The sequence below is a fragment of the Callorhinus ursinus genome, unplaced genomic scaffold (assembly GCF_003265705.2).
Source record: "Callorhinus ursinus isolate GAN/ISIS: 27379988/994484 unplaced genomic scaffold, GSC_fseal_2.0 scaffold43, whole genome shotgun sequence".
NCBI classification, from domain to species: domain Eukaryota; kingdom Metazoa; phylum Chordata; class Mammalia; order Carnivora; family Otariidae; genus Callorhinus; species Callorhinus ursinus.
Window position 1 is genome coordinate 2,678,735 of NW_027397105.1, and position 22,358 is coordinate 2,701,092.

Sequence of the window (22,358 nt, forward strand, 5' to 3'; positions counted from 1 at the left end):
GCCGTGGAGGTGAGCGAGGTGCGCGCGGGGCAGGGGCGGGCCGGGGAGTGGGGAGCGGCTGGGCGGCCACGGCAGCCCGGCTGTCCCGCTGCAGCTGCTGTCCCCCCCACAGCTGTACGGGCGCCTGTACCGCGTGGTGGAGCCCAAGCGGATTCGGATGAAGGCTGCCTTGGCCCAGCTTCAGGAGAAGCAGGTGGCGCTGGCCGAGGCCCAGGAGAAGCTTCGGGAGGTGAGCCTCGGCCCGTGTGTTCCACAAGAACCCCGTCCCTGATTTCTGGGGTGCTTGCGGCCATTGTTCCCCCCTTACGGTCCTGTGAGCCCTGCCCACTGTGCCCCTTCAGAAGGGCTGGCAGGGGTTGCAAAGGCACGGGGCCACTGGCCTGGGGGCTGGCGGGCTCTCTCATGGCCTTGGAGGTGGGCCCAGAGATACAGAGCGGGTGACCCCTGCGTGGCCCGTGGGGGACCGGGCATGAGTGGGGCATGGCGGCCGCGGCGCGGAGGAGCGGGAGCGCGGCTAGCTGGCTGGAGAGAGAGGGAGATACTCTTCCGAGAGGTGCCTTCCGGGCGGACTGGGGACAAGCACCTCCCACCAGGCACCGCAGGGAGCACTAGCATCAAGACTCGTGAGTTCTTCCCCCATCACGCACGTTTCCTACCCCTGATTCAACAGCCGGTAATATCCACATGTGGTGAAATTCCAAAGGTCCAGAGAGAATCCAGCGAGAAGCCTTGCGCCCCCCTTCCTGGAAAGCGGCCTCGCTTACGGCTTCTTGCGTAGCCGTCCAGTGCTGTTCTCTGGTGGTACAAGCACGTTCTGGTCCTTTTTTCCACGTTAGACACACTGTTCTGCGCCGTCCGGTCTTACGTGGCCGCGCCTGGAAGCCCCCCCCATGCGGGTACGTCGAGGTCGAGCTTCTCCCTCACACTCACCCACCCGGGCCCGTTTACTTACCTGTTTCCCTTTCTGACGGAGATACCCATCCTTTCCGAGCTTTTGATCTTCTCATGTCCCCCTACGTGGTTGACACTAACTTTACCCACAGCGAGGTTTTTACATTTCTATGGAGCCAAAGCTGGTCAGACCATTCCAGAATGTTTCCCCTGAAACCACCAATGGAGAACATGCAGGTCTAACTCCAGAATTGGGATGAGGACCCCGAGGTTTAGTGAGAGGAAGTGACTTCCTAGTTACCCACAGAGGGGGCTGGGGCCCACGCTTCCTGACCCCAAGCCCCACTGTTCCCTGCCTGAAGTGCAGCTTCTCCCGGGGCCTCTTCGGATTCCCTCCGAGCAGAGCCAAGCAGGCTGGGTGAGCGGCTCCGGCCTGCACGCGCTCCTCCTCAGGCCCTCTCACGGTATCCGCTCTTTCCCTCTCTCTAGCAAGAATGAATAATCACAGGCATGGTTTATTTGGAAAGGTTTCTCACCCCTGGATGATTCATATCCTGGGATGAATAACTAGGAACTGTTCCCTTGATGTGTGACAAGTGGGGCCCACGGGATCAGCTGCCTACAGTGTCATGCACTGGACAAGCATCCGTAGGACACCCGGTGTCAGGTCTCTTGAGAGCCCCTCACGGACAAGAGGAAGCAGACAAGGACCCCACATTTCCCCTCCGTTACTGAAAGGCTCTGAGCCAAACGTCCGGCCTGCCTCACAGCCCACTTGTGGACACCGAGCCGAGGCCACAGCCCAGGCTGGCTAGCACCCATCTCTGGGACAGCCTGGAAATGAGCATTTTGAAAACTTCCCTGTCAGAGCCAGTGGGGGCGGGAGAGCCTGAATTCAGCACAGCCCAGGGGTCTGGAAGGAGGCCCAGAGCTCAACTATAGGGCTTGTTGATACAAATCTTGAGTAAATAGTTTTAAGCTTGACTCGCTTGGGGACCTTGAGAATACCTTTTCCACTGGCCTGATTCTGACATGCACAGCCGGGGTTACAAACCACTGGTTTCAAAATTGCCCCAGAAGGCTCTGAAATGGGTCAGAACAGAAGCCTCATCTACTTCAAGGCAAACAACTGTATACCCAGGGCTGAACATTCGCCTTCCTTCCTCTTGCCTGTCCCAGTTACGTCTGGTCACCTCGTCCAACGCAGCATGTCCCAGGCTGTGTGGCGACACGGGCCGGCAGCATCAAATCCTATCCTAGTATTAATAACACACAGAAATTCTACACATTTGAATATAACCCTGAGGAGGGAGACCCTACATTTCAAAGATTAAGTCCCTGTGTGAACTAGAGCCCAAATAAAAATCCAAAATCAAATCATCTTGCTTTTGAGAGTTAAAAATCGAGAAGCCAACCTCGTCGAGTTGAAGTCCCCAAACGCTCCAGTTTCTTCTTCTGCTCAATCTCAGCCGAGGGGCCCTCAGCATCGGGGGAGAACCTGTGTCCTCCAGCCGCGGCCGGGGTGGTCACTCACCGGAAATGGGCCGCCTGGAGGGCCCCGGAGGCTGTAGCGGCTCCAAATCATGTCTCTTGTGAGCAGCGTTTGAAAGTAAAAAAAATCAGAGGAGTTAACGAGGCACACACGACTTGCAGATGAAATTACGTTCCTGGGAACTGGCCCTTCTTGTGGCACCAGAGACTGCAGTAAAAATTCAGCGGTGCCTGCAGGAGGGAGGAGACTCGGAGAAAATCCTGGTTTTAGCTTCACCAGCACATTGCCCATCTGGAAGCCACAGGTCGTGGGGGGGCCTCCCACAACGGATCAACATGAGATGTGATCCCACTGAAAAGCATTTGCTGAATCGGGGGCAGGCCGGGAAGCCCCACACATACATATTTTTTGGAGCAGGCGGTTATCATGGTTAAAATACAAGATTCACCACCTCAGACCCACCGTTGCCCGTCGGTGGCACTGAGACGTTTGGCACTGAGACATGTCCTGCAGCGCCCGCCGGTGTCTCGCCCACACGGAAACCCCGCTACGTCCGTTCAAGTTCAGGTTCCCGCTCTGTGTCTTGGTCAGGCGCGGTCACCCCATCCTGCACTGGCTCACGGCTGGCTCTCTGTGGGCTGGCTGAGGCCTTCGAGGGCTGCCTCTCAGGGAGGACTTTCACCTGGCCCCGTACTTATCCTAGCTGGAAAGCGGCCTCCCGCAGACTCCTGGGCTGTAGCTGCTGTCGGTGCTGCTGACGCCGGGGGCCTGGCAGGAAACAAGTCTGCTGCCATCCGTGCTCAAGACACAGCCATCCTCCCCTCCGGAGCCCCCAAGTTGTTCGGGCATGCTCCCTTAACGCACGGGTCACAGCCGCATTCCACATACCCTAACCACGAAGCCAAAGTGGAGTCCCTGCGGCCCACGAGCCTGTGGCCAGACCGCGCGGATTCAGGTTCACCCCGCCACCAGTGCCTCCTTGGCCCTGGGTGTCAGACATTGAAGCACGAGACAGCTGGTCCAGGGCCACGTCGGCCTGGCAGTCACCACTGAAAGCCAGCACCTGCACGCTACGCAGAATTTACCGTCTTTTTAAAAAAAATATTTTATTTATTTATTCATGAGAGACAGAGGGAGGGAGGGAGAGAGAGAGAAGCAGAGGGAGAAGCAGGCTTCCCGCCGAGCAGGGAGCCTGACGCGGGACTCGATCCCAGGACCCTGGGATCGGCCTGCCCGAGCCGAAGGCAGACGCTTAACCATCTGAGCCACCCAGGTGCCCCAGAACCTACCGTCTTGCTGTTGAAACCCCGCAAATGTCACGCGCTGTCCACCCCCCCCACCCCACCCCCCGCTTCCAGCTAGGCAGCGTGGCAGGCCCTTTGGTGGCCAGGGCAGCCTTCATGGTGAAGCCGCCCACCCTCACAGCCCACATCTCTCCTTTGCCCGGTTCCCGGTTCCCACTGCTTCAAGCAGTCCTGCCTCTCCAGAAACGGCCACCCACCCGTGGACAAAGCCACGGTCATCTGCCAAGGTCAGAGTATCGCAGCGTCGGCGTGAAGCCCCCCCCTGCCCCCGGCCCCCGGTGACAGCCACTAGAAATCAAGCACACCAGTGCAAAAACCCAAGAGCCCGGACAGATGCTCTGAGTCAAAACACACGTCCACACCCCCAAAGTCTGTGTGTGATGCCCTGCCCCCACCCCCAGCTTCTCAGTGGGTCTCCCGGTCTGCACATAGACTCTCGAGGAATCTGAGGATGAGCAGCCTCCTTCTATTCCTGGGCTTCTAAACACATTGAAAAATAAAACAAAAGGGGTTTGGCCAAAATATCACCATTAGAGACTAGGTGAGAGGATGTGGCTGACGCGGTGGGCGAGCGGTCCCGCTAGATGTGACCCCGTCATCAGACGGACTTGCCTGGGGTGCCTGTGTTGCTGCGGGGGGGAGGGTGCAGAGTGGAAGGGGCCTGAGCTCAGCTGAGCATTCCAGCTGATTGCACCAGTCCGATCAGCTGCACGCCTCCCCCGGAGCAGGGGTGTGTGAGGACTTGGAGAAAGTCTTCCAACAGAACAAGGGAACGATGGTCAAGATACGAAATTATAACAGAACATGACCCCAGAAGAGAAAATAAACCCAGAGATAACTCAGGTTAGGGAGAAGCACTTGAAAAGCAAACCCAAGGTAAACACTGCTATCGTCAGAGGGTGATGAAAGAAGACCTGATACCCCGAGAGCAAAAAGAGGACGTTGAGAGAAAAAAAATCACAAATAGAGACAAAGAAAGAATTCTGGGAAAAGTAAAATTGCTCCAAGTCTGACAGTCAGCAGGAGGGCGGGAAGACAGCGTCGAGGACCATGAGGAGCAAACCACAAGCCCAACCCCACGAGAGAGAGCCGAGATCCGATCCAACCGATGAGAATTTCCGCAAGAGAAAAGCACATCGTCAGGGGCAACAGGAAAACATTTCACAAGTGGGGCAGCGTGCACGGTGACCCTGTCGGAATGGGCCCTGGTCAGCCACCAGGCGCACGCGACACCAGCCCTGGGCAAGTCCCATGGCTGCTTCATGCAGCATCCGGCCACCATGATCCGCCTCGGGGAAGACAGTGACTGCTGAGTGGGAATGTTGTTATCAAGCTCGACCCCATAAAAATAAAAGTTTTTATGTATTAAGGCTAACTAGGTGCGCGGTGGAGGTGGGTGGGGGAAGGACTGGGCAATGCTTTTGTGGGAGATCAGATAAAACAGGGTTTGAAGATGTTATTTGGCGTCATGAAGGTAACAAGTAGCAGCATTAAAACTGGCAGGAGGGGGCGCCTGGCTGGGCTCAGTCAGTGGAGCGTGCGACTCTTGGTCTTAGGTCGTGGGTTCGAGCCCCACGTTGGGTGTCAAGATGACCTCAAAAAATAAAAAAATGAAATCTGAAACAAACTGGTAGGAGCAAGGAGAAAGAGGTGGCGGTGTGGAGGGCCAGGGGAGACACCTGCCTCCCTCATAGCACGGACGTCATAGAAATAGTTTCGAAACCAGGACATAGCCGCGTGGAACACGAAATGCCTCTGGAGGGATGAATATTCAAAAAGCAGGTCACACCGGCCACCTCGAGGAGGGAGCAGGGCGGACCGGGGACAGGGTTGGGACACTTTCCAGGCCCTTGTGCCTTCTGAATTTTTCAGTGACTCATTCACCAAGTAAACAAAAAAGAAACAGCTGTGTCAAGATGTGCTTACGTACACGGACGAAGGACGTTCGTCCCAGCGCGGTTAAGAATAGAAAGTGCGGGAAAGACACACACATCTATCAGAAGGAGACTTGTTATATAAATTATGGCTCAGTCATTCACAAGATTATTTTGCAGCTGGTAAAGAGAATGAGGCAGCTTGACGAGAGCCGACTTGGAGACAAGGAAAAAATAGTAACATGGCCATATGCTGGCATTTATCCTCATGAAAAGATTCACCCAGTCAAGAACGTTTCCTGAGCGCCGGGCACTGTTTTTAAGTATAAGGATCGAGCCGGCGAGCAAGGCCCTGCCTTCACGGTGCTTGCATTTACTTTATTATGGGCGGGCTCTGCGCCCAACCTGCCCAACTGGACTCTGTCTGGAAAGCTTTCTGAGCAAGGGCAGGTGCGGGGGGCTGGCTCAGGACCGGGAGGAAGCCGGATCCTTCACCGTGTGTGTGCCCTTCCTTCCTTTTGATGTGGATTCACTCTTTACAAAAAGACCTAAAAGAGGAAAATTATTATTATTATTATTTATTTTTTTTAAAGACAAGGTTGTGGCTAGGTGTGATAAAGGTTGTGGTTAGGGTCATGTGGGAAATGTCCTTGTTTTGTTCTCGAGAGGCATTATGATGTCTTGAAGCTGGAGGTTTGACGAAATTGTAACTTCCTTTAAGATACTTCAGCAAAACACAAGGAGATGAGATTAAAAATAGCGAAACGTGAACAACCGTTAAATGTGACGGGTATAGAGGTGTTCATCATACGATTCTTTTTCCTAGGTTTGCAATTTTTCATAATTTTTGAACTAAAAAGATTAAAACTGCAAAAATTTAAAATCTGCAAACAGATTAATATGTATGTATGTATGTATGTATGTATTTTAAAAATAGTAGCTTACGGGGGCTTGTGGATGGCTCAGTTGGTTAGATGACCAACTGTTGATCTCAGCTCAGGTCTTGATCTCAGGGTCGTGAGTTCGAGCCCCGCATCAGGCTCCGCACTAGGCGTGTAGCCTACTTTAAAAAAAGAAAAGAAAAAAAAAAAAACACTAGCCTAATATTCAAAGAAATAGAGAAGAAATAAGAAGAGAACAGTTAAAAAATGATTTGCCACGGCAGAGCGTGACCGGGAGTGGATTGAAGAGGCAGCTAGAGGACTCTTGCTTGTCATTCTAACCCCTTCTGTCATATTATTTAGGCCTTTAACCTTATGCACACATTTCCTGTATAAAAAATAGAAACCGTGAAGACAACACCACGTGCAAAACCAGTAATGAAATACAGAACGGTCGTGGGCTGGCTGCCTCCCCACAGACACATCTCCGCGGGAAGCCCAATTATAATCAGTGTTGCTGACGAGCATGGACCCAGTGCGGGGAGGCGGTCACATGCACCTCCACCGGGGTGAAGCCCACGCATGCGGGGCGGCGGGAGGGGGGCGGAGCGGGGAGGGACAGGGCGCCCCTTTCCCGCTGGGCCCCCAGCCCGTGTTTCGTCCTCTGCATGGCCCAGCTCACTTCACCCCTTCTTTCTTTAGACATTAGTGCCTTTTAACAGATTGCTCCCGAGGTTTGATCTAGAAGCCATGCTGTCCCCAGAAGGTGACATTTGGAACCTCCACTTTGCTTTAAGGACAGTGACTTGGGGGTGTCACATGTCACATTTCCAGGATCCTGGAGGTCAGCCTCAGGGCTTGGGCCCCGGTGCCGCTCACTTGCCCTCTGCCAGGCCCTGTGCTCTCCTTCCAACAACCCGGATGAGGCCCGTCAGAGAGGCAGGCGAGGATGTGAGCGCCGCAGGGTCGCAGGCTGCCTCCCCCGGTGGTGGTGGCAGGAAGGGGACCGACGTCTGTCATGTGCATGCTACGTGCCAGGCGCTTACTGTCAGGCCGGCCCCGTGTTCCTCATGAAGAGGATGGTGACACAGCATGCGCCCGACACGGTCACTGCTGGCTGGTCAGGCACACATCCGGGGCCTGGAAGAGGCTCGCCGGTCCTGTGCTTCGGATCTGAGCGACACATTCCAGGCTCAGCGGAGCCCGGGGAGGCTTCTCTAGGAGGGAAAGCCCTTCCCGGGTCCCCATCCCTGTGTGGGTCCTTGGACCCTGGGCCTTTTCTCCCAACGGTTCCTGAGCTCACTTCTAGATTTTAATTTCTCCCTCCAGGTCCTGCCTGAGGTCCGCGCCCCTCTGGCACGGACTGGCAGCCCTTTTTGTGGCGCTATCTGATTCTCTCTTGCCAACAACGTCTCTCGTGTGGCTTCTTCTGCTGCAAGAGATCTGTCTCAATCCGGCCTCGGGTTTCATTACAAGCAGTTTCGAGGCTCGAGGAAAGCGTGGCGGAGGGAAGGGAAAGAAAATTCATCTCATCGCGCACACTTGATCTCGTTTTCTCCCCACAACAGCCCTGTAGGGAAGGCATTGGTATGGTTATTTTGCACACCAGGAAACTGAGGCGCAAGGAGATGAATTCGCCCGAGGCCACACGGCCACTAAACAGCAGACTGGCGACATGAACCCAGGGCGGCCTGGCCCCACGCGCTGTGTTGCGATCCCTGTGCTCTGGTCCCTGCCAGGTGGCTGAGAAACTGGAGACGCTGAAGAAACAGTATGACGAGAAGCTGGCCCAGAAGGAGGAGCTTCGCAAGAAGTCTGAGGAGATGGAGGTGAAGCTGGAGCGTGCCGGGCTGCTGGTGTCCGGGCTGGCTGGCGAGAAGGCACGGTGGGAGGAGACAGTGCAGGTGAGACCAGCCCCAGGCCTGGCGGCCCTTCCTCCCAGAGCGCCAGCCCCTGCCGGCTGAGGGACCCCGGGGTGTAGGCCCGTCCAAGGATGGGGGATGGGACGTCCCCCCCTCCTATTTCAGGAGAAGAGTGGAAGGAAGGACTTTGTGCCATCAGGGGACTGTGCCATGTTTACGGAGGCCTGGGAAGCTCACGCCAGGGCCCCTGATGGGGCCGCTGGCCTGGTGGAAACCGTCCTGGGGCATCTTGTTTCTGCCTTGATTGAGGTCCTGGCTTTGGGGAAGGCTTGGGCCTTATCGCCGGAGTATAAACAGAACTGCTGTTAAAGACGGGGAATTCAGAAGTAATTAGAACCAGGTTAGAGCTCTCAGGGCCAAAGGTTTAGGAGATGGGAAGCACCTCTTTGATCTAGATAGTGTCCCGAGGAGAGTGCCTTCAGAGTACTCCCAGTGTGTCCCCCCTCGCCCCCCCCACTGGCTTACACCCCCTGCTGCCCCCCAGGGCCTGGAGGAGGATCTGGGCTACCTGGTAGGTGACTGTCTCCTGGCCGCTGCCTTCCTGTCCTACATGGGCCCCTTCCTGACCAACTACCGGGACGAGATCGTCAACCAGATCTGGATGAAGAAGGTGAGGTGGGGCTCAGGTGTGAGTGAGCTCTTGGGCTGTGAGACCACGGCCTCTGGGAGGAACCAAGGGACCTCCAGCAGGGGCCGGGGGGCCGGGCTCAGGTCTCCAGGCTGAAATTCGGGGTTCTTCCCCACCCAGATCTGGGAGCTTCAGGTCCCTTGCTCGCCTCGCTTCACCTTTGATAACTTCCTGTCCAATCCTACCAAAGTTCGAGACTGGAACATCCAAGGATTGCCCTCGGATGCCTTTTCCACCGAGAACGGCATCATTGTCACCCGTGGCAACAGGTAAGGATGCCGCTGGGGGCAGGGGTGGGGGAAGGGCAGAGCCCGTGGTCTGACTGGCCGTCCTCCCGCAGGTGGGCGCTGATGATTGACCCTCAGGCCCAGGCCCTAAAGTGGATCAAGAACATGGAAGGAAACCAGGTACAAGGCGGGGGGGTGGGGAGGCTGCTCTCCCCAAGCCTGTCTCTTCCCGAGGCCCTACCCGTGAGCCAGGTTTTCCTTTGGTCCGTCGGTCGGTCTCCCACTGTTTCCCTTGCTCTCTAGGGCCTCCAGATTATTGACCTGCAGATGAGCGATTACCTTCGAATTCTAGAAAACGCCATCCAGTTTGGATATCCAGTGCTGCTCCAGAACGTGCAGGAATATCTGGACCCCACACTCAACCCTGTGCTCAACAAATCTGTAGCTCGAATCGGTTAGGGCCCAGGCTGACTGTGGGCTTGGACTGGGGGACACATCCGAGAGACCAGCCGCGCAGGACCCTGGGGAGGAAAGGGCTGGCCCTGGGGCTGTGTGCCTCCATTCAGACAGCCCTGGGCTGGGGCCACTGCGGCAGGCTGAGTCACGGCCGCTGACCACAGTGGGTCCTCGCCCTTGACCCCCCTGTGGCTACAGGTGGTCGGCTGCTGATACGCATTGGAGACAAGGAGGTGGAGTACAATACAAATTTCCGGTTCTACATCACCACCAAGCTCTCCAACCCTCACTATAGCCCAGAGATCTCGGCCAAGACCACCATTGTCAACTTTGCTGTCAAAGAACAGGTGGGTGGGGGCTGGCGCCTGGACTGAACTCAGGTGGGGCAGGAAGTGCCACTGAGTCGGCGGGATGGAGACAGGCCCACGGGGTCGGGCAGCAGGGGACGAGGGGTCTGGAGAGGTAATGGGGCGACAAGGGTGAGGTCCCCGGAGTGAGAGTGTCACCACGCATCCTGCGTTCTCAGGGCCTGGAGGCTCAGCTGCTGGGCATCGTGGTCCGGAAGGAGCGGCCAGAGCTGGAGGAGCAGAAGGACTCGCTGGTCATCAGCATTGCTGCCGGCAAGAGGAAGCTCAAGGAGCTGGAGGTCGAGATCCTTCGGTGAGAGCTGCCCTCCACCCCCACCTGTGACGCCCCCCCCCCCCGGCCCCCCCACAGGCCCAGCAAGCACTCCTCCGCTCTGGATCCACGCCCCCGGGGCCTCCTTTCAGGCTGCTGAACGAGGCCACAGGCTCCCTGCTCGACGATGTGCAGCTGGTGAACACCCTCCGGACCTCCAAGGTGACGGCCACCGAGGTGACGGAGCAGCTGGAGACCAGCGAGACCACGGAGATCAACATCGACTTGGCCCGCGAGGTGGGCTCCAGCGGTGGAGACTGCGGGGCGGGGGGGGGGGGGGGGGGGGGGGGGGGTCCCTCCACGGGACCGGGGCCCTGACTCCGCGCCTCCGCAGGCTTACCGCCCCTGCGCCCAGCGGGCCTCGGTGCTGTTCTTCGTGCTCAATGACATGGGCCGCATCGACCCCATGTACCAGTTCTCGCTGGACGCCTACATCAGCCTCTTCATCCTCAGCATCGACAAGAGCCACCGCAGCAGCAAGCTGGAGGACCGCATCGACTACCTGAACGAGTACCACACCTACGCAGTCTACAGGTCGGTGCCCCGCTCCCCTCTCCCTGCACCTTCCCCGGGCGGCGTGCCCACTGGGGGTCTAGCCCCACCAGGTTCATAGCTGAGCTATGAGGTGCAGGGTGAGCCCTGCACCCCTACCTATGAGTGTCCACTTCCCCCAGTGCTTCTGGAGGGGTAGTGTGCCCCGAAAGCGCTAGGGATCTTGGTAAAATCCAGATTCGGATTCAGCAGGTCTGGGGCACAGCTCTAGCCAGGTCCCAGGGTGTGCTGCTACGGCAGGTCTGGGGACCACCCTCTGAGCAGCAGCGAACTTGATCTCCACCTGGACGGCCCACAGGCCCCCCGAGTTCAGCGCTTGTTTCACATGAAACCCCTCATACCCCGCTTCCTTCAGGGTTCTCACCCTGGGCGGCTCCAACACCCACCTCCCCGCCACCCAGGCCAGAAATCGGAAGTTCTCCCTGACCCTTCCTCTCCCCCCCGACCCCGGGATCGGGCACCAGGGTTTGCTCATGAGTCTTTCTGCAGAGGCCCCTGCCTGGGTCTCCCCACCACAGCCCTGCAAACAGCCCAACCGTTTGCCTCAGCTCCCGGCTCTCCCTGGGGTCCTCTCTGCTCTTCCTCATTACTCTGCTGCTCCTGGGGAGCTCCTTTCACAGACTGCCCCGGGGCGCCCCTGCCCGGCCATCCCCCTCGGCTTGGCCACCCCACGCAGGACCCGTCAGGTCACGTAAGAATCCCGGGGCTGTCTGCCTGCCCTCCCTCTCGACCTGACTGCCTCCGGGACAGAGACTGTGGCTTCTTCACCTTTGTGTCCCCGGGACCTGGCAGAGCGCCTGGCACAGAGCAGGGGTCCCACAAACGTTGTGGGTTGTTTAACGGAAACAAATGACCGATGTCACCAGTGAACTCCCCAGGTCCCCGTGCGCTTGGCTGATTACGGGGGGTTCGGCTTAGATGCTGACTGGGGTCCTTGTGTGTCAGGCTCTGTGATCGTATGACCCTCGTCAGGCAGCATTCATATTGGGTTTCCCGCCTCCTCCACCCCCCCCCCCCCCGGCCCTACCTCCCAGGTACACCTGCCGCACACTTTTTGAACGCCACAAGCTACTGTTCAGCTTCCAGATGTGTGCCAAAATCCTGGAGACCTCTGGCAAGCTCAACATGGATGAGTACAACTTCTTCCTGCGCGGGGGCGTGGTGAGTAGGGCGGAGGCGGCAAGGTCGGGCCGGGGGCATGCGTGACGAGGCCCTGGGCCAGCCCATAAGGCCCACGGCTGTAGCGAGTGAGCTCAGGAAAAGCGCCAGGAGCAGGTGCACGCCCAGCTCCCCGGGGATGCGGCCGTGACCTACCATGTGCTTTGCCTTACGGGCAGAGCTTTGCGGCCCCTCTTCCCTGGGACCCACCGATTGGTGTGATCTTGCCTCTCTTGCTGCTGCTCAAGCCACGCCCCCCTCCCCCCCCCCCCCAGGCCCCGCCGCCGCCCGGGCTGCCACGGTCACATTGTGCTCTCGCCCTTGCAAGCACCCTCACCGCCCGCCCCCATATTGCTTTTTTTGCTTGGCAAAACCGCCGCTCTGGTTGGATCCGGCTTTCCTGCTCTTGGGTGGCCCAGGCAGCGAAGCACGCCCACGCTGGACGGACTCGCTTTAAATCCTTTGGTTCCTTAAAACTGCCGGGCGGCAGCACCTCGTTCCCCTCCACTTCCCCGGGCCGGTTGTTCTCCACCGTCCCAGGCAACCGGTTCATTCCTTTTGCTGCCCGCACTTCACCTCCCGTCTGGATTTTAGCAATAGCCTCCTGACGCTCCCCACCCCCAACCTCTCAGCCTGGCGCCAGAGACTCTTCTAAAACATCGCTGGTGTCGCCCCCACCCACCCAGCTCCTCCCTCCACCCGCCCCCGCCACAGAGGCCTCCCTGTGGCCAGAGGCCTGTCCCGCCTTAGCGCCCCTGCATCGCCTGTTCTTCTGCCACAGGTGGGCGCGTGGCCCTCTCTCACCTCCTCCAAGACTTGATTCAAATCTCACCTCACTCACTGAGACCTCCTTGACTCTCTCTTTTTTTTAAGATTGTATTTATCTATTTGAGGTGGGAGGAAGGGCAGCTGAGCGCTGAGCCCCGCACGGGGCTCGATCCCACGACCCTGAGGTCAGGACCTGAGCCGAGACCAAGAGTCGGATGCTCAACCGACTGAGCCACCCGGGCGCCCCTTCTTATTTAATACTTCAACTCCCCCCCACCCCAAGAACTTCCAGTCTTTTTTGTCCTCCTCAGCTTCCTCTGTTTTTGCATGACCTTGCCATCTTTAACGTGCTAGATCATTTAATGATCTGTTCTGTGTTTTGGCTCATCATCTGCCCTCCCATGTTGGAAAATAAGCTCCTCAAGGGCTGAGGTGTCTGTCCTTTTCGTTCAGTGATGCGTCCCAAGTGCTGAAAACACATAGTCGGTGAGCAATAGATATTTGTTGAAGAAGGGACGGAACAAACCGCTTCTGAGGGGTGAGGCTGCGAACGGAAAGCGTTAGGGTGAGGGACAGTAATACCAGGAAACCACCAGAGGGCGCCAGCTTCCTAACTTTTGCACAGTGCGGTCCCCGCACAGCGAGCCCTAGACCCCCACATTGACTTCCCCAGGCAGGGTGGATCCCAATCCATCTCGGATTCCTGTCCTCCTTCCTTCTTCTGGGCTTTCCCATCATTAAAAAAAAAAAAAAGTAATTCTTCGGCGGTGTCCCCGGTCACTCCCTTCCTCCTGTCTCCTGGCCCAGGTCCTGGATCGGGAGGGCCAAATGGATAACCCGTGTACCAGCTGGCTGGCGGATGCTTACTGGGATAACATCACAGAGCTGGACAAACTGACCAACTTCCACGGACTCATGAACTCCTTTGAACAGTACCCTCGTGACTGGCACCTGTGGTACACGAATGCCACCCCGGAGAAGGCCACGCTGCCAGGTACCCGCCCCCCCCCCCCCCGCCTCCCCCCCCCCCCCCCCCCCCCCCCCCCCCCCCCCCCCCCCTACCCCCCCGCGGCTCGGCTTCCCACCCCGCAGCCGCCCTGCTGCCGCTGGCCCCCGCAGTCAGACCCCTGCTCTCGCATCGGCCCTGGCCCTGCCGCCCGCTCCCGCCCCCAGGTGAGTGGGAGAACGCCTGCAATGAGATGCAGCGGATGCTGATCGTCCGCTCCCTGCGCCAGGACCGCGTGGCTTTCTGCGTCACCTCGTTCATCGTGTCCAACCTGGGCTCCCGCTTCATCGAGCCGCCCGTGCTAAACATGAAGCTGGTCAGTGGCGTGGTTTCCTCGCCCCCACCGCCTCGGGGCCTTCTCCGCGGTCTCCCCCTCCCACCGGCGCGCCGGGGCCTCCTGCCTGAAGCCGCACCCTGTGCTTCCGGCAGGTGATGGAGGATTCGACCCCGCGGACCCCGCTGGTCTTCATCCTGTCCCCCGGCGTGGACCCCACCAGTGCCCTGCTCCAGCTGGCAGAGCACACGGGCATGGCCCAGCGCTTCCACGCCCTGTCCCTGGGCCAGGGCCAGGCCCCCATTGCTGCGCGGCTCCTCCGGGAGGGCGTGATTCAGGGTCAGTATCTGTCCCGCTCTCCCGCCTCCAGCCTCGGAGCCTCCAGCCTCAGTCCCCGGACTGTAACTTCAGTCCCCACTTCCCCAGAAGGCCCCAGGAGTGGCCGAGCTGGGTTTGGATCTCCTCCCCTCTCACACCCGCGCAATCAGGGCAGAGTGCAGGACAGATGGGGCTCAGGGAGTGGCTCCCGCTGAGTCCAGCATCTTCTTGCAGGACATTGGGTGTTCCTAGCGAACTGCCACCTGTCACTGTCGTGGATGCCTAATCTGGACAAACTGGTGGAGCAGCTGCAGGTGGAAGATCCTCACCCTTCTTTCCGCCTCTGGCTCAGCTCCAGCCCCCACCCGGACTTCCCTATCTCCATCTTGCAGGCCAGCATCAAGATGACCACAGAACCACCAAAGGTATGGCACCTGCAAGAGAGCCGGCACCAACTGTGCCATCTGGCCCCGCTTTCTTCCTGCGAGCGTCCGCGAGAGGCCTGACCGGAACGACAACACGGCTTTTTGATTCTGCTGTCTTCTAGAAAATTCTACCTCATTTCTTTCCTCCAAGCGCCAAACTCTTACAACCTAATAGTAATAGCTAAACATTTTTCTTTCTTTCTTTTTTAAAGATTTTATTTATTTATTTGAGAGAGAGTGCACAAGCAGGGGAAGGGGCTTAGGGAGAGGGAGAAGCAGGCTCCCTGCTGAGCGGGGAGCCAGCCCGATGCAGGACTTGATCCCAGGACCCTGGGATCGCGACCTGAGCTGAAGGCAGACGCTTCACCGACTGAGCCACCCAGGCGCCACAATACCTAAACATTTCTGAGCACGATCGTGGGCCAAGGGTTGTTCATTTATTAATTCATTTAAAACGCACACTCCCTGTCAGGTAAGTACTGTTCCGCCCATTTTACAGAGAGGAAACCGAGGCACAGAAGAGTAAATAACTTGTCCATAGAACCCTCCTGCCTCCCAGCATTTCCTTTCATCTCTCCCTAATGCCCCACAGGCTGGGCCCCAGCACCCCCCCCAACTCTTGAAAATGTTATCTCCAGGATTACAAAGTCACCATTAAATGCAACCATCCTGATCCTGCAAGATCTCCTCATGTTCCCGCATCCCACTTGTTTACCTCTGTGTAAACTACTTCAGTAGCTTTCCATTGCTTTCAGCCAAGACCAAGACCCGCAATAACATAGGCTGTGTGCCCCCGGGGGCCTCCTGGCTGCACCCATTGCCCTGTTGCCCTTTGCTTTCTTGGCTCCACCTACGCCGTGAATTCTTAAAATGTCTTGTTCTTCTTCCTCCAGACTCTGTACTAGTCTCTCTGCCCAAGGCTTCTAGAAGCCCCTGCTCCTGGCCCCTGCATCCTCCCCACCCTCTCCTCTGGCCCTTCAGGCCTGGGCCCATCATCACTTCCTCAGGAAGGCTCTGCCCCCCGGGTCCGGGCCAACACCCTAGTGATACCCGCTCATAAAACCTTCCCGCTCCTGCTGCGCCCCCTCCCCCCCACTGCGACATTGGACACGTGTTGGTGTGGTTCTGACTGAGACCCGTCTTCTCTAGACTTTTTGTTTTTCTCTCAAGGTCTTGCTCATCTCGTGACTAGCACCGGGACCCCTATGGACTAGGGGCTTCACAAATGAGTACTGTGTGAACCCACGTCTCATCATTTCAATACTCCTCGACAGCCTCGGGGCCGTGGACTCGGCAGACTGGCCCTCCCCTGGGTTCCCTGATGTCACTTACCCCGTCCACGTTTCTTGGTCCTCTTGTTCTGTGGTTGTGGCTCCGGACTTGGTCCTTGACCTCCAGCTATGCCCATTCTATATTTCCTCCTTGGGCAACCCGACGGAGAAATGGTCCTTTTCCTGATTTCAACTCCAATCCTCATCTCCTGGCGCCAGTCGCTCAGTCCCAGGCCTGGATTCCACATGGCTCCAAGGCATTTCTTCCTGGCAAGCCAGCTCCCTAAATCCCCCGCTCTCAAAGCAAGTTGCCAGCCCGCCACCAGAGAGAGCCTCCTCATCCGATCTCTGTTCATGGTGCCTCCAATTGTTTTTCATTTTTTATTTTTTGAGAGAGCAAGCGAGTGAGCAGGGGGCCGGGGGGGGGGCAGAGGGGAGGAGAGAGAGAGAATCTAAAGCAGTGTCCATGCTCAGCGTGGAGTCTGACGCTGGGCTCGATCTCACGACCCTGAGATCAGACCCCAGCGGAAATCAAGAGTCGGACGCTTACCCTACGCACCCCTGATAACGTTTTAACCTAAATCTATTACATATTTTCAATTTTCTTCAATGACCCAATCATGTCCTTTATAAAATTCCTCTGCAGAACCACAGCCCCCAGTTGCCAGTCGGGGGATGGCTCTGGAGTGTATTCTTGGATCACTGCCTGCTCTCTGGACTTTTCCTTTTAACTAAATATTATGCAGACACAAAAGAGTATGAAACGTATGCAAGACATAAAGGATCCCAATTCCATACATACCTGTGTGCCCACCTTCCCGTGGAAGAACGAGGACTCTCCTTCCCAGTCACCTTCCCTCCCCGCTGGGCAGACGCTGCTCTTCTCAAGGTGCATCTGGCTGCATGCACCCAGTAATCCCAGTAATCTGTAACTCGCCTTTCCCATTCAGCGCTACCTACTTGACCTTCATCCATGTTCGTGTTTCATGGTTCCTCGTTGCATCCCACATCCAAATATCCGCCGTCAATTCTGTGTTTTATGGGTTGTCTTTTCCCTTTTATTTTTTTTCGGTGAATAGAGGTCCTTAATGTTTAGGAGGTGGAATTTAGCTTTTCTTCTTTATGGCTTGTGCTCCTAGGTGTTGTTCAAGAAATCTTTGCTTACTCTGAGGTGGTAAAGGCACTCTCTTAATGCTTGTCTTCAGAAGCATTATAATCTGACTTTCCCATTTTGGTGTTTTACTCACTTGAGGTTGATTCTCGCAAGTGTGGAATGAGTAGGGGTCCAATATTTTTTTTTTCCTATCCACATAGATAACCAATTCTCCGAGTATCATTATCGAATAGTCCACAATTACCCTTCTGATCTGCAGCGCCTCGAAGCCTTCAGTCATGTTTATATAGGTGTAGGTTTCTGGGCCCTTTGTTCTGTTCATTGGTCAAGTTGTTAATATTGGGGTCAATATACACTGTCTCATTTACCCTGTAGCTCTGTAATAATCCTTGATGGCTGGTAAGACAAGTCTCTTTGCCGTATTCTTCTTCAGGCTACTCATAGCCTTTTATTCTCCAACATAAATGCTGGAATTAGCTTGTCAAGTTCTAAAAAAAAAAAAAAAATCTCTTGATCAGTTTGGAGGAAATCAACATCTGTAGTAATATCGGGCCTCCCCATCCATGATTATAGTATGTCTCTCCATGTAGATTTTTTCTTTTTTTTTTAAAAGATTTTATTTATTTATTTGACAGAGACACAGCGAGAGCAGGAACACAACAGGGGGAGTGGGAGAGGGAGAAGCAGGCTTCCCGCGGAGCAGGGAGCCGATGCGGGGCTCCATCCCAGGACCCCGGGACCATGACCTGAGCCGAAGGCAGACGCTTACCAACTGAGCCACCCAGGCGCCCTGTAGTCTTTATTTTAATCAAGTTTTGTCATTTTCTCATAAAGATTTGTGCATTTTTTTGTATTCCTAGAAACCCTACGTATTTTGATGTTGTAAATGGCAATATTCTTACTCCAATTTTTTCACTACTCCATCCTATCCATTGTGGATGCGTCTTTTTTTTTTTTACTTGAGGGAGAGAGAGCACATGAGAGGAGGGGGGGTCAGAGGGAGAAGCAGACTCCCCGCTGAGCAGGGAGCCCGATGCGGGACTCGATCCCGGGACTCCAGGATCGTGACCTGAGCCGAAGGCAGTCGCTCAACCAACTGAGCCACCCAGGCGCCCTGTGGATGCGTTTTCTTAAAAGCCCTGTTTCAACATATCGTTGTCCTACTCAGGACAGAAAGTGGCCCTGTGACTCCTGGTGAATCAAGTCCAAATGGCTCCACCTGTTCACGGCCCTTCTCACCCCACCTGAGTCCTTGCCCTTAGACTCATCTTTTCACGTATTCTCCCCTTTGTGCCTCTACCCCTTCCGTTCTTTCCATCTCCAGGAAACTAACGCCCTCCTGTCAGCCTAGTTGTCTCCTTCCCATTGGTGAGACTCTGTCCACCTTGACCCACAAGGGGGTTCACGAAGCCTGGAAAATCTATCGCATAGACTGTCCCTCCTCGATGACATACCGTGGCCCCTTACTCTACCCCGGACCTTTGCATATGGTCGTGTGTACATTTTTGTCCGCTAATAGTTGCATGTATTTGTCTTCATCTTTGGTCGTATCTTCTGGTACTCCCAAACTGAGTTGGCCCACCTGCCGTTGAGACCATCGTGGCTGAGAGAATCGAAAGTGGGGGACAAGAAGGTAGAGCTGCCGTTACCCACACAGCACCTGTGTGCAAATTAAAGAGAGGCGCCCACCCCGTCCTGTGAATCGGTGCACATCTTGGCATGCAGACCAAGGGCTGGATTTCAGCCTTCACTCCCCGCTTCAGCCAGGGCCCTTGTGCAGTGAGCAACCTCCACAACCATACGTGGTGGTGCTAGGGGCAGGGCTTAGCACGATGCATGTCAGCCCACCTCTGTACTGCCTTGTCCCCAGGGCCTGAAGGCCAACATGACACGTCTTTACCAGCTGATGACGGAAGCACAGTTTTCCCGCTGCTCCAAACCTGCCAAGTATAAGAAGCTGCTGTTTGCACTCTGCTTCTTCCATTCTGTGTTGCTGGAACGCAAAAAGTTCCTGCAGCTTGGCTGGAACATTATCTATGGCTTCAATGACTCCGACTTTGAGGTTTGTACCAACAGGGGTCCGTCAGCCCAGCCCTCTCTCCTTACACCGCCTGCCCCCCCCCCGTAGGCTCCCCTGGGGGAAGAGCCGCTGACAGGAAGCCCGGTGGGAAGACTTCCTGCCCTAACTGTGTGTGGGGGCTGGGCTGGGACCGCGCACAGGTGTCCGAGAACTTGCTGAGTCTCTATCTGGATGAGTACGAGGAGACACCGTGGGATGCACTCAAGTACCTCATTGCCGGCGTCAACTACGGTGGGCACGTCACAGACGACTGGGACCGGCGCCTGCTCACCACCTACATCAACGACTATTTCTGTGACCAGTCTCTGTCGACCCCCTTTTACCGGTGAGGGGGAGGGGGCACTGAACACGGGGCCAGAGGACACCGGCAGACCAGGCGGCAGGCCCGGGGGCAGTGGGAGTGTTTGAGGAGAGGCGAGGAGACTGGCAGGAGGCAGAGCCTGTGGGATCGGGAAAGGGAGAGGAGCAGGGAGCGGGATGAAGGGGCCACGCGTAGTGACCGGGGTCTCGGCCTGGCACTGAGGCCCCGGAGGCCTGCAGCGTGGTGATAATCACGCTGCGGGCCTCCAGGTTGTCGGTACTGGAGGCTTATTTCATCCCCAAAGATGGGAGCCTGGCCTCTTACAAGGAGCACATCAGCATGTTGCCCAGCATGGACCCCCCTGAGGCCTTTGGCCAGCACCCCAATGCGGATGTGGCCTCCCAGATCACTGAGGCACGAACTCTCTTTGAGACTCTGCTTTCCCTGCAACCCCAGATTACACCCACCAGGGCTGGAGGCCAGAGCCGGGAAGAGAAGGTAAGAGCAGGCCGACGGCGGGGGGAGGGCCCGCAAGGAGGCAGAGAGGCCGCCGCTCAGAGCTCCCGCCGCGCCAGGTCCTCGAGTTGGCCGCTGACGTGAAACAGAAGATCCCTGAAATGATCGACTATGAGGGGACCCGAAAACTGCTGGCCATGGACCCCTCCCCCCTCAACGTGGTCCTTCTGCAGGAGATCCAGAGATACAACAAGCTTATGGAGACCATCCTGTAAGACGGAGAGGAGCTGTGTGTCTCGTGGGGAGGGGCAAGAGGAAAGGGCTCCCCCCCCACCTCCCCTGCCCCCCAGGGAGGGCTCTGCCAGGCCCCTCCCATCTCTACGCTCCCACCTTACCCTGCTCAGGTCCTCACTGACAGACCTCGAAAAAGGCATTCAGGGCCTCATCGTCATGTCTACGAGCCTGGAAGAGATTTTCAATTGCATCTTCGATGCCCACGTCCCTCCACTCTGGGGAAAGGCAAGCTTGCATCGCTCTTGAACCCCTGCACCCTCCATCTCCTGGTTCTGGGAGGCATATGGCAAAATGCAGTGAGCCTGGGCTTTGGAGCCAGATAGATTCCAGGCAGAGATCTGGCTCTGCTATTCACAGACTGGCTTTGCACCTATTAACCTAGGAACTTAGGGCAAGTTCCTGACCGCCGCCAAGGACGTTTCAAGGATTCTCAGTGCTGTGCACAACTCTTAGTGGGTGCTTCATTAATGGTAACTGGTTGATATTGCCGTCGCTCTGGTGGTTAAATAGTTGCCGTTTCATGCTTCTTTCCTGGGAGCTGGCTTTCGGAGAGCTTGGCCCAACTACAGCTGGGGAACGGGCCGACACCACAGAGATTCTTCCCGTGTCTGCTCCGGGGGCTCAAAATTGAGATTTGAATGCGTGAATCAGTGAGGGCATAAACACAGCCCGCCTCCTCCTCCTCCAGGCTTATCCCTCACAAAAGCCACTGGCTTCGTGGACCCGGGACTTGGCCATGCGCGTGGAACAGTTTGAGCTGTGGGCCAGCCGTGCCCGGCCTCCTGTGATCTTCTGGCTGTCCGGCTTCACATTTCCCACCGGCTTCCTCACTGCTGTGCTGCAGTCCTCCGCTCGCCAAAACAACGTGAGTGCTGGGGGGCATGGGTGTGCTCTCCTCTTTAGGGGTCCTCCCTTACACTCCCCTTGAACCCCCAGATTCCAGTGGACAACCTCTCTTGGGAGTTCATTGTTTCCACCGTGGACGACAGCAACCTAGTGTATCCACCCAAGGTGGGAGCAGAGGCGGGTCTGGTGGGGGAGGGGGAGGTCAGGGGTGCTGGCAGCGGCAGGTCTCGACGTCCCCCCCCCCACCTGCCCCTGTGTCTTCCCAGGACGGCGTCTGGGTCCGTGGCCTGTACCTGGAGGGCGCCGGCTGGGACAGGAAGAACTCCTGCCTGGTGGAGGCAGAGCCCATGCAGCTTGTCTGCCTCATGCCCACGATCCACTTCAGGCCTACAGAAAGTCGCAAGAAGAGCGCCAAGGGTGGGCTGGCCCCCTCCGCCCTGCCGTGCCCATCCTTAGTTTGGATCCTCACCCATGCCGGGCTCCACGCGTCCCCCACACCGGCTCCTGCGCTGCTCTCCCAGAGGCTCCCGGCCCTGACTCCTCCTCTCCTTCCCCCAGGCATGTACTCCTGCCCCTGCTATTACTACCCCGACCGCGCTGGCAGCGCAGACCGAGCCTCCTTTGTCATCAGCATCGACCTCCGGTCCGGGACCATGACGCCCGATCACTGGATCAAGAGGGGCACTGCTCTACTCATGAGCCTGGACAACTGAGAAGGCCGCTTGAGGGAGGGTCGGGCACTCTAGGGACCGAGGCTGGACTTAACTGGGGCCACATGACGGGGGCCTGGAGACAGCTGGGTGTGCTAGCCATAAAGGTGCAAGAATTGTATTGGAGCTCCGAGCAATAAAACACCCTCAACCGTAAGCCCTGACTGAGCCTCTCTACCGGGTGCTGGGGGTCTGGGGAAGTGGGAGGCGGGGAGAGGAACGGGGCGTGGCTTTGAACGAGAGGCCGGGCGGGTGGGACCTAAAACGGGAGAGGCTCAATTTCGGGGCTGGACCTGAGCGGGTGGGGCGGGGCTTACTTTGGAAAGGCGCGTGATCCGAATGGAATAAGGGTTGGTCAGGCAGGGATCCGGGCTGGACCCGGTACGTTGTACCCCGCACCCGGCACCCCGCACCCGGCATCCTAAACTCGGC

General features: G+C 57.0%; 1 protein-coding gene across 5 annotated transcripts in view; it reads left to right on the top strand.

Moving 5' to 3' along the window:
- DNAH2 (dynein axonemal heavy chain 2) overlaps nucleotides 1-22,083 on the top strand; it is an 80,839-nt gene extending 58,756 nt beyond the window's left edge. For 4 of the 5 annotated variants that reach the window (XM_073881652.1, XM_073881653.1, XM_073881650.1 and 1 more), the window contains 24 exons: nucleotides 113-229; nucleotides 8,182-8,346; nucleotides 8,849-8,974; nucleotides 9,113-9,261; nucleotides 9,333-9,399; nucleotides 9,523-9,673; nucleotides 9,874-10,022; nucleotides 10,202-10,335; nucleotides 10,446-10,590; nucleotides 10,688-10,887; nucleotides 11,940-12,066; nucleotides 13,639-13,825; nucleotides 14,005-14,153; nucleotides 14,267-14,450; nucleotides 14,664-14,854; nucleotides 19,110-19,301; nucleotides 19,460-19,644; nucleotides 19,890-20,118; nucleotides 20,196-20,347; nucleotides 20,481-20,595; nucleotides 21,059-21,235; nucleotides 21,307-21,381; nucleotides 21,483-21,633; nucleotides 21,775-22,083. In XM_073881652.1, coding sequence (XP_073737753.1) covers nucleotides 113-229; nucleotides 8,182-8,346; nucleotides 8,849-8,974; nucleotides 9,113-9,261; nucleotides 9,333-9,399; nucleotides 9,523-9,673; nucleotides 9,874-10,022; nucleotides 10,202-10,335; nucleotides 10,446-10,590; nucleotides 10,688-10,887; nucleotides 11,940-12,066; nucleotides 13,639-13,825; nucleotides 14,005-14,153; nucleotides 14,267-14,450; nucleotides 14,664-14,854; nucleotides 19,110-19,301; nucleotides 19,460-19,644; nucleotides 19,890-20,118; nucleotides 20,196-20,347; nucleotides 20,481-20,595; nucleotides 21,059-21,235; nucleotides 21,307-21,381; nucleotides 21,483-21,633; nucleotides 21,775-21,929 — 3,672 coding nt within the window. In that variant the 3' untranslated portion in view covers nucleotides 21,930-22,083. Of the gene's footprint in view, nucleotides 1-112; nucleotides 230-8,181; nucleotides 8,347-8,848; nucleotides 8,975-9,112; nucleotides 9,262-9,332; nucleotides 9,400-9,522; nucleotides 9,674-9,873; nucleotides 10,023-10,201; nucleotides 10,336-10,445; nucleotides 10,591-10,687; nucleotides 10,888-11,939; nucleotides 12,067-13,638; nucleotides 13,826-14,004; nucleotides 14,154-14,266; nucleotides 14,451-14,663; nucleotides 14,855-19,109; nucleotides 19,302-19,459; nucleotides 19,645-19,889; nucleotides 20,119-20,195; nucleotides 20,348-20,480; nucleotides 20,596-21,058; nucleotides 21,236-21,306; nucleotides 21,382-21,482; nucleotides 21,634-21,774 lie in introns of those variants that run through there. The other variant, XM_073881654.1, reaches the window with a different exon arrangement.
- Nucleotides 22,084-22,358: the final 275 nt, after the last annotated feature.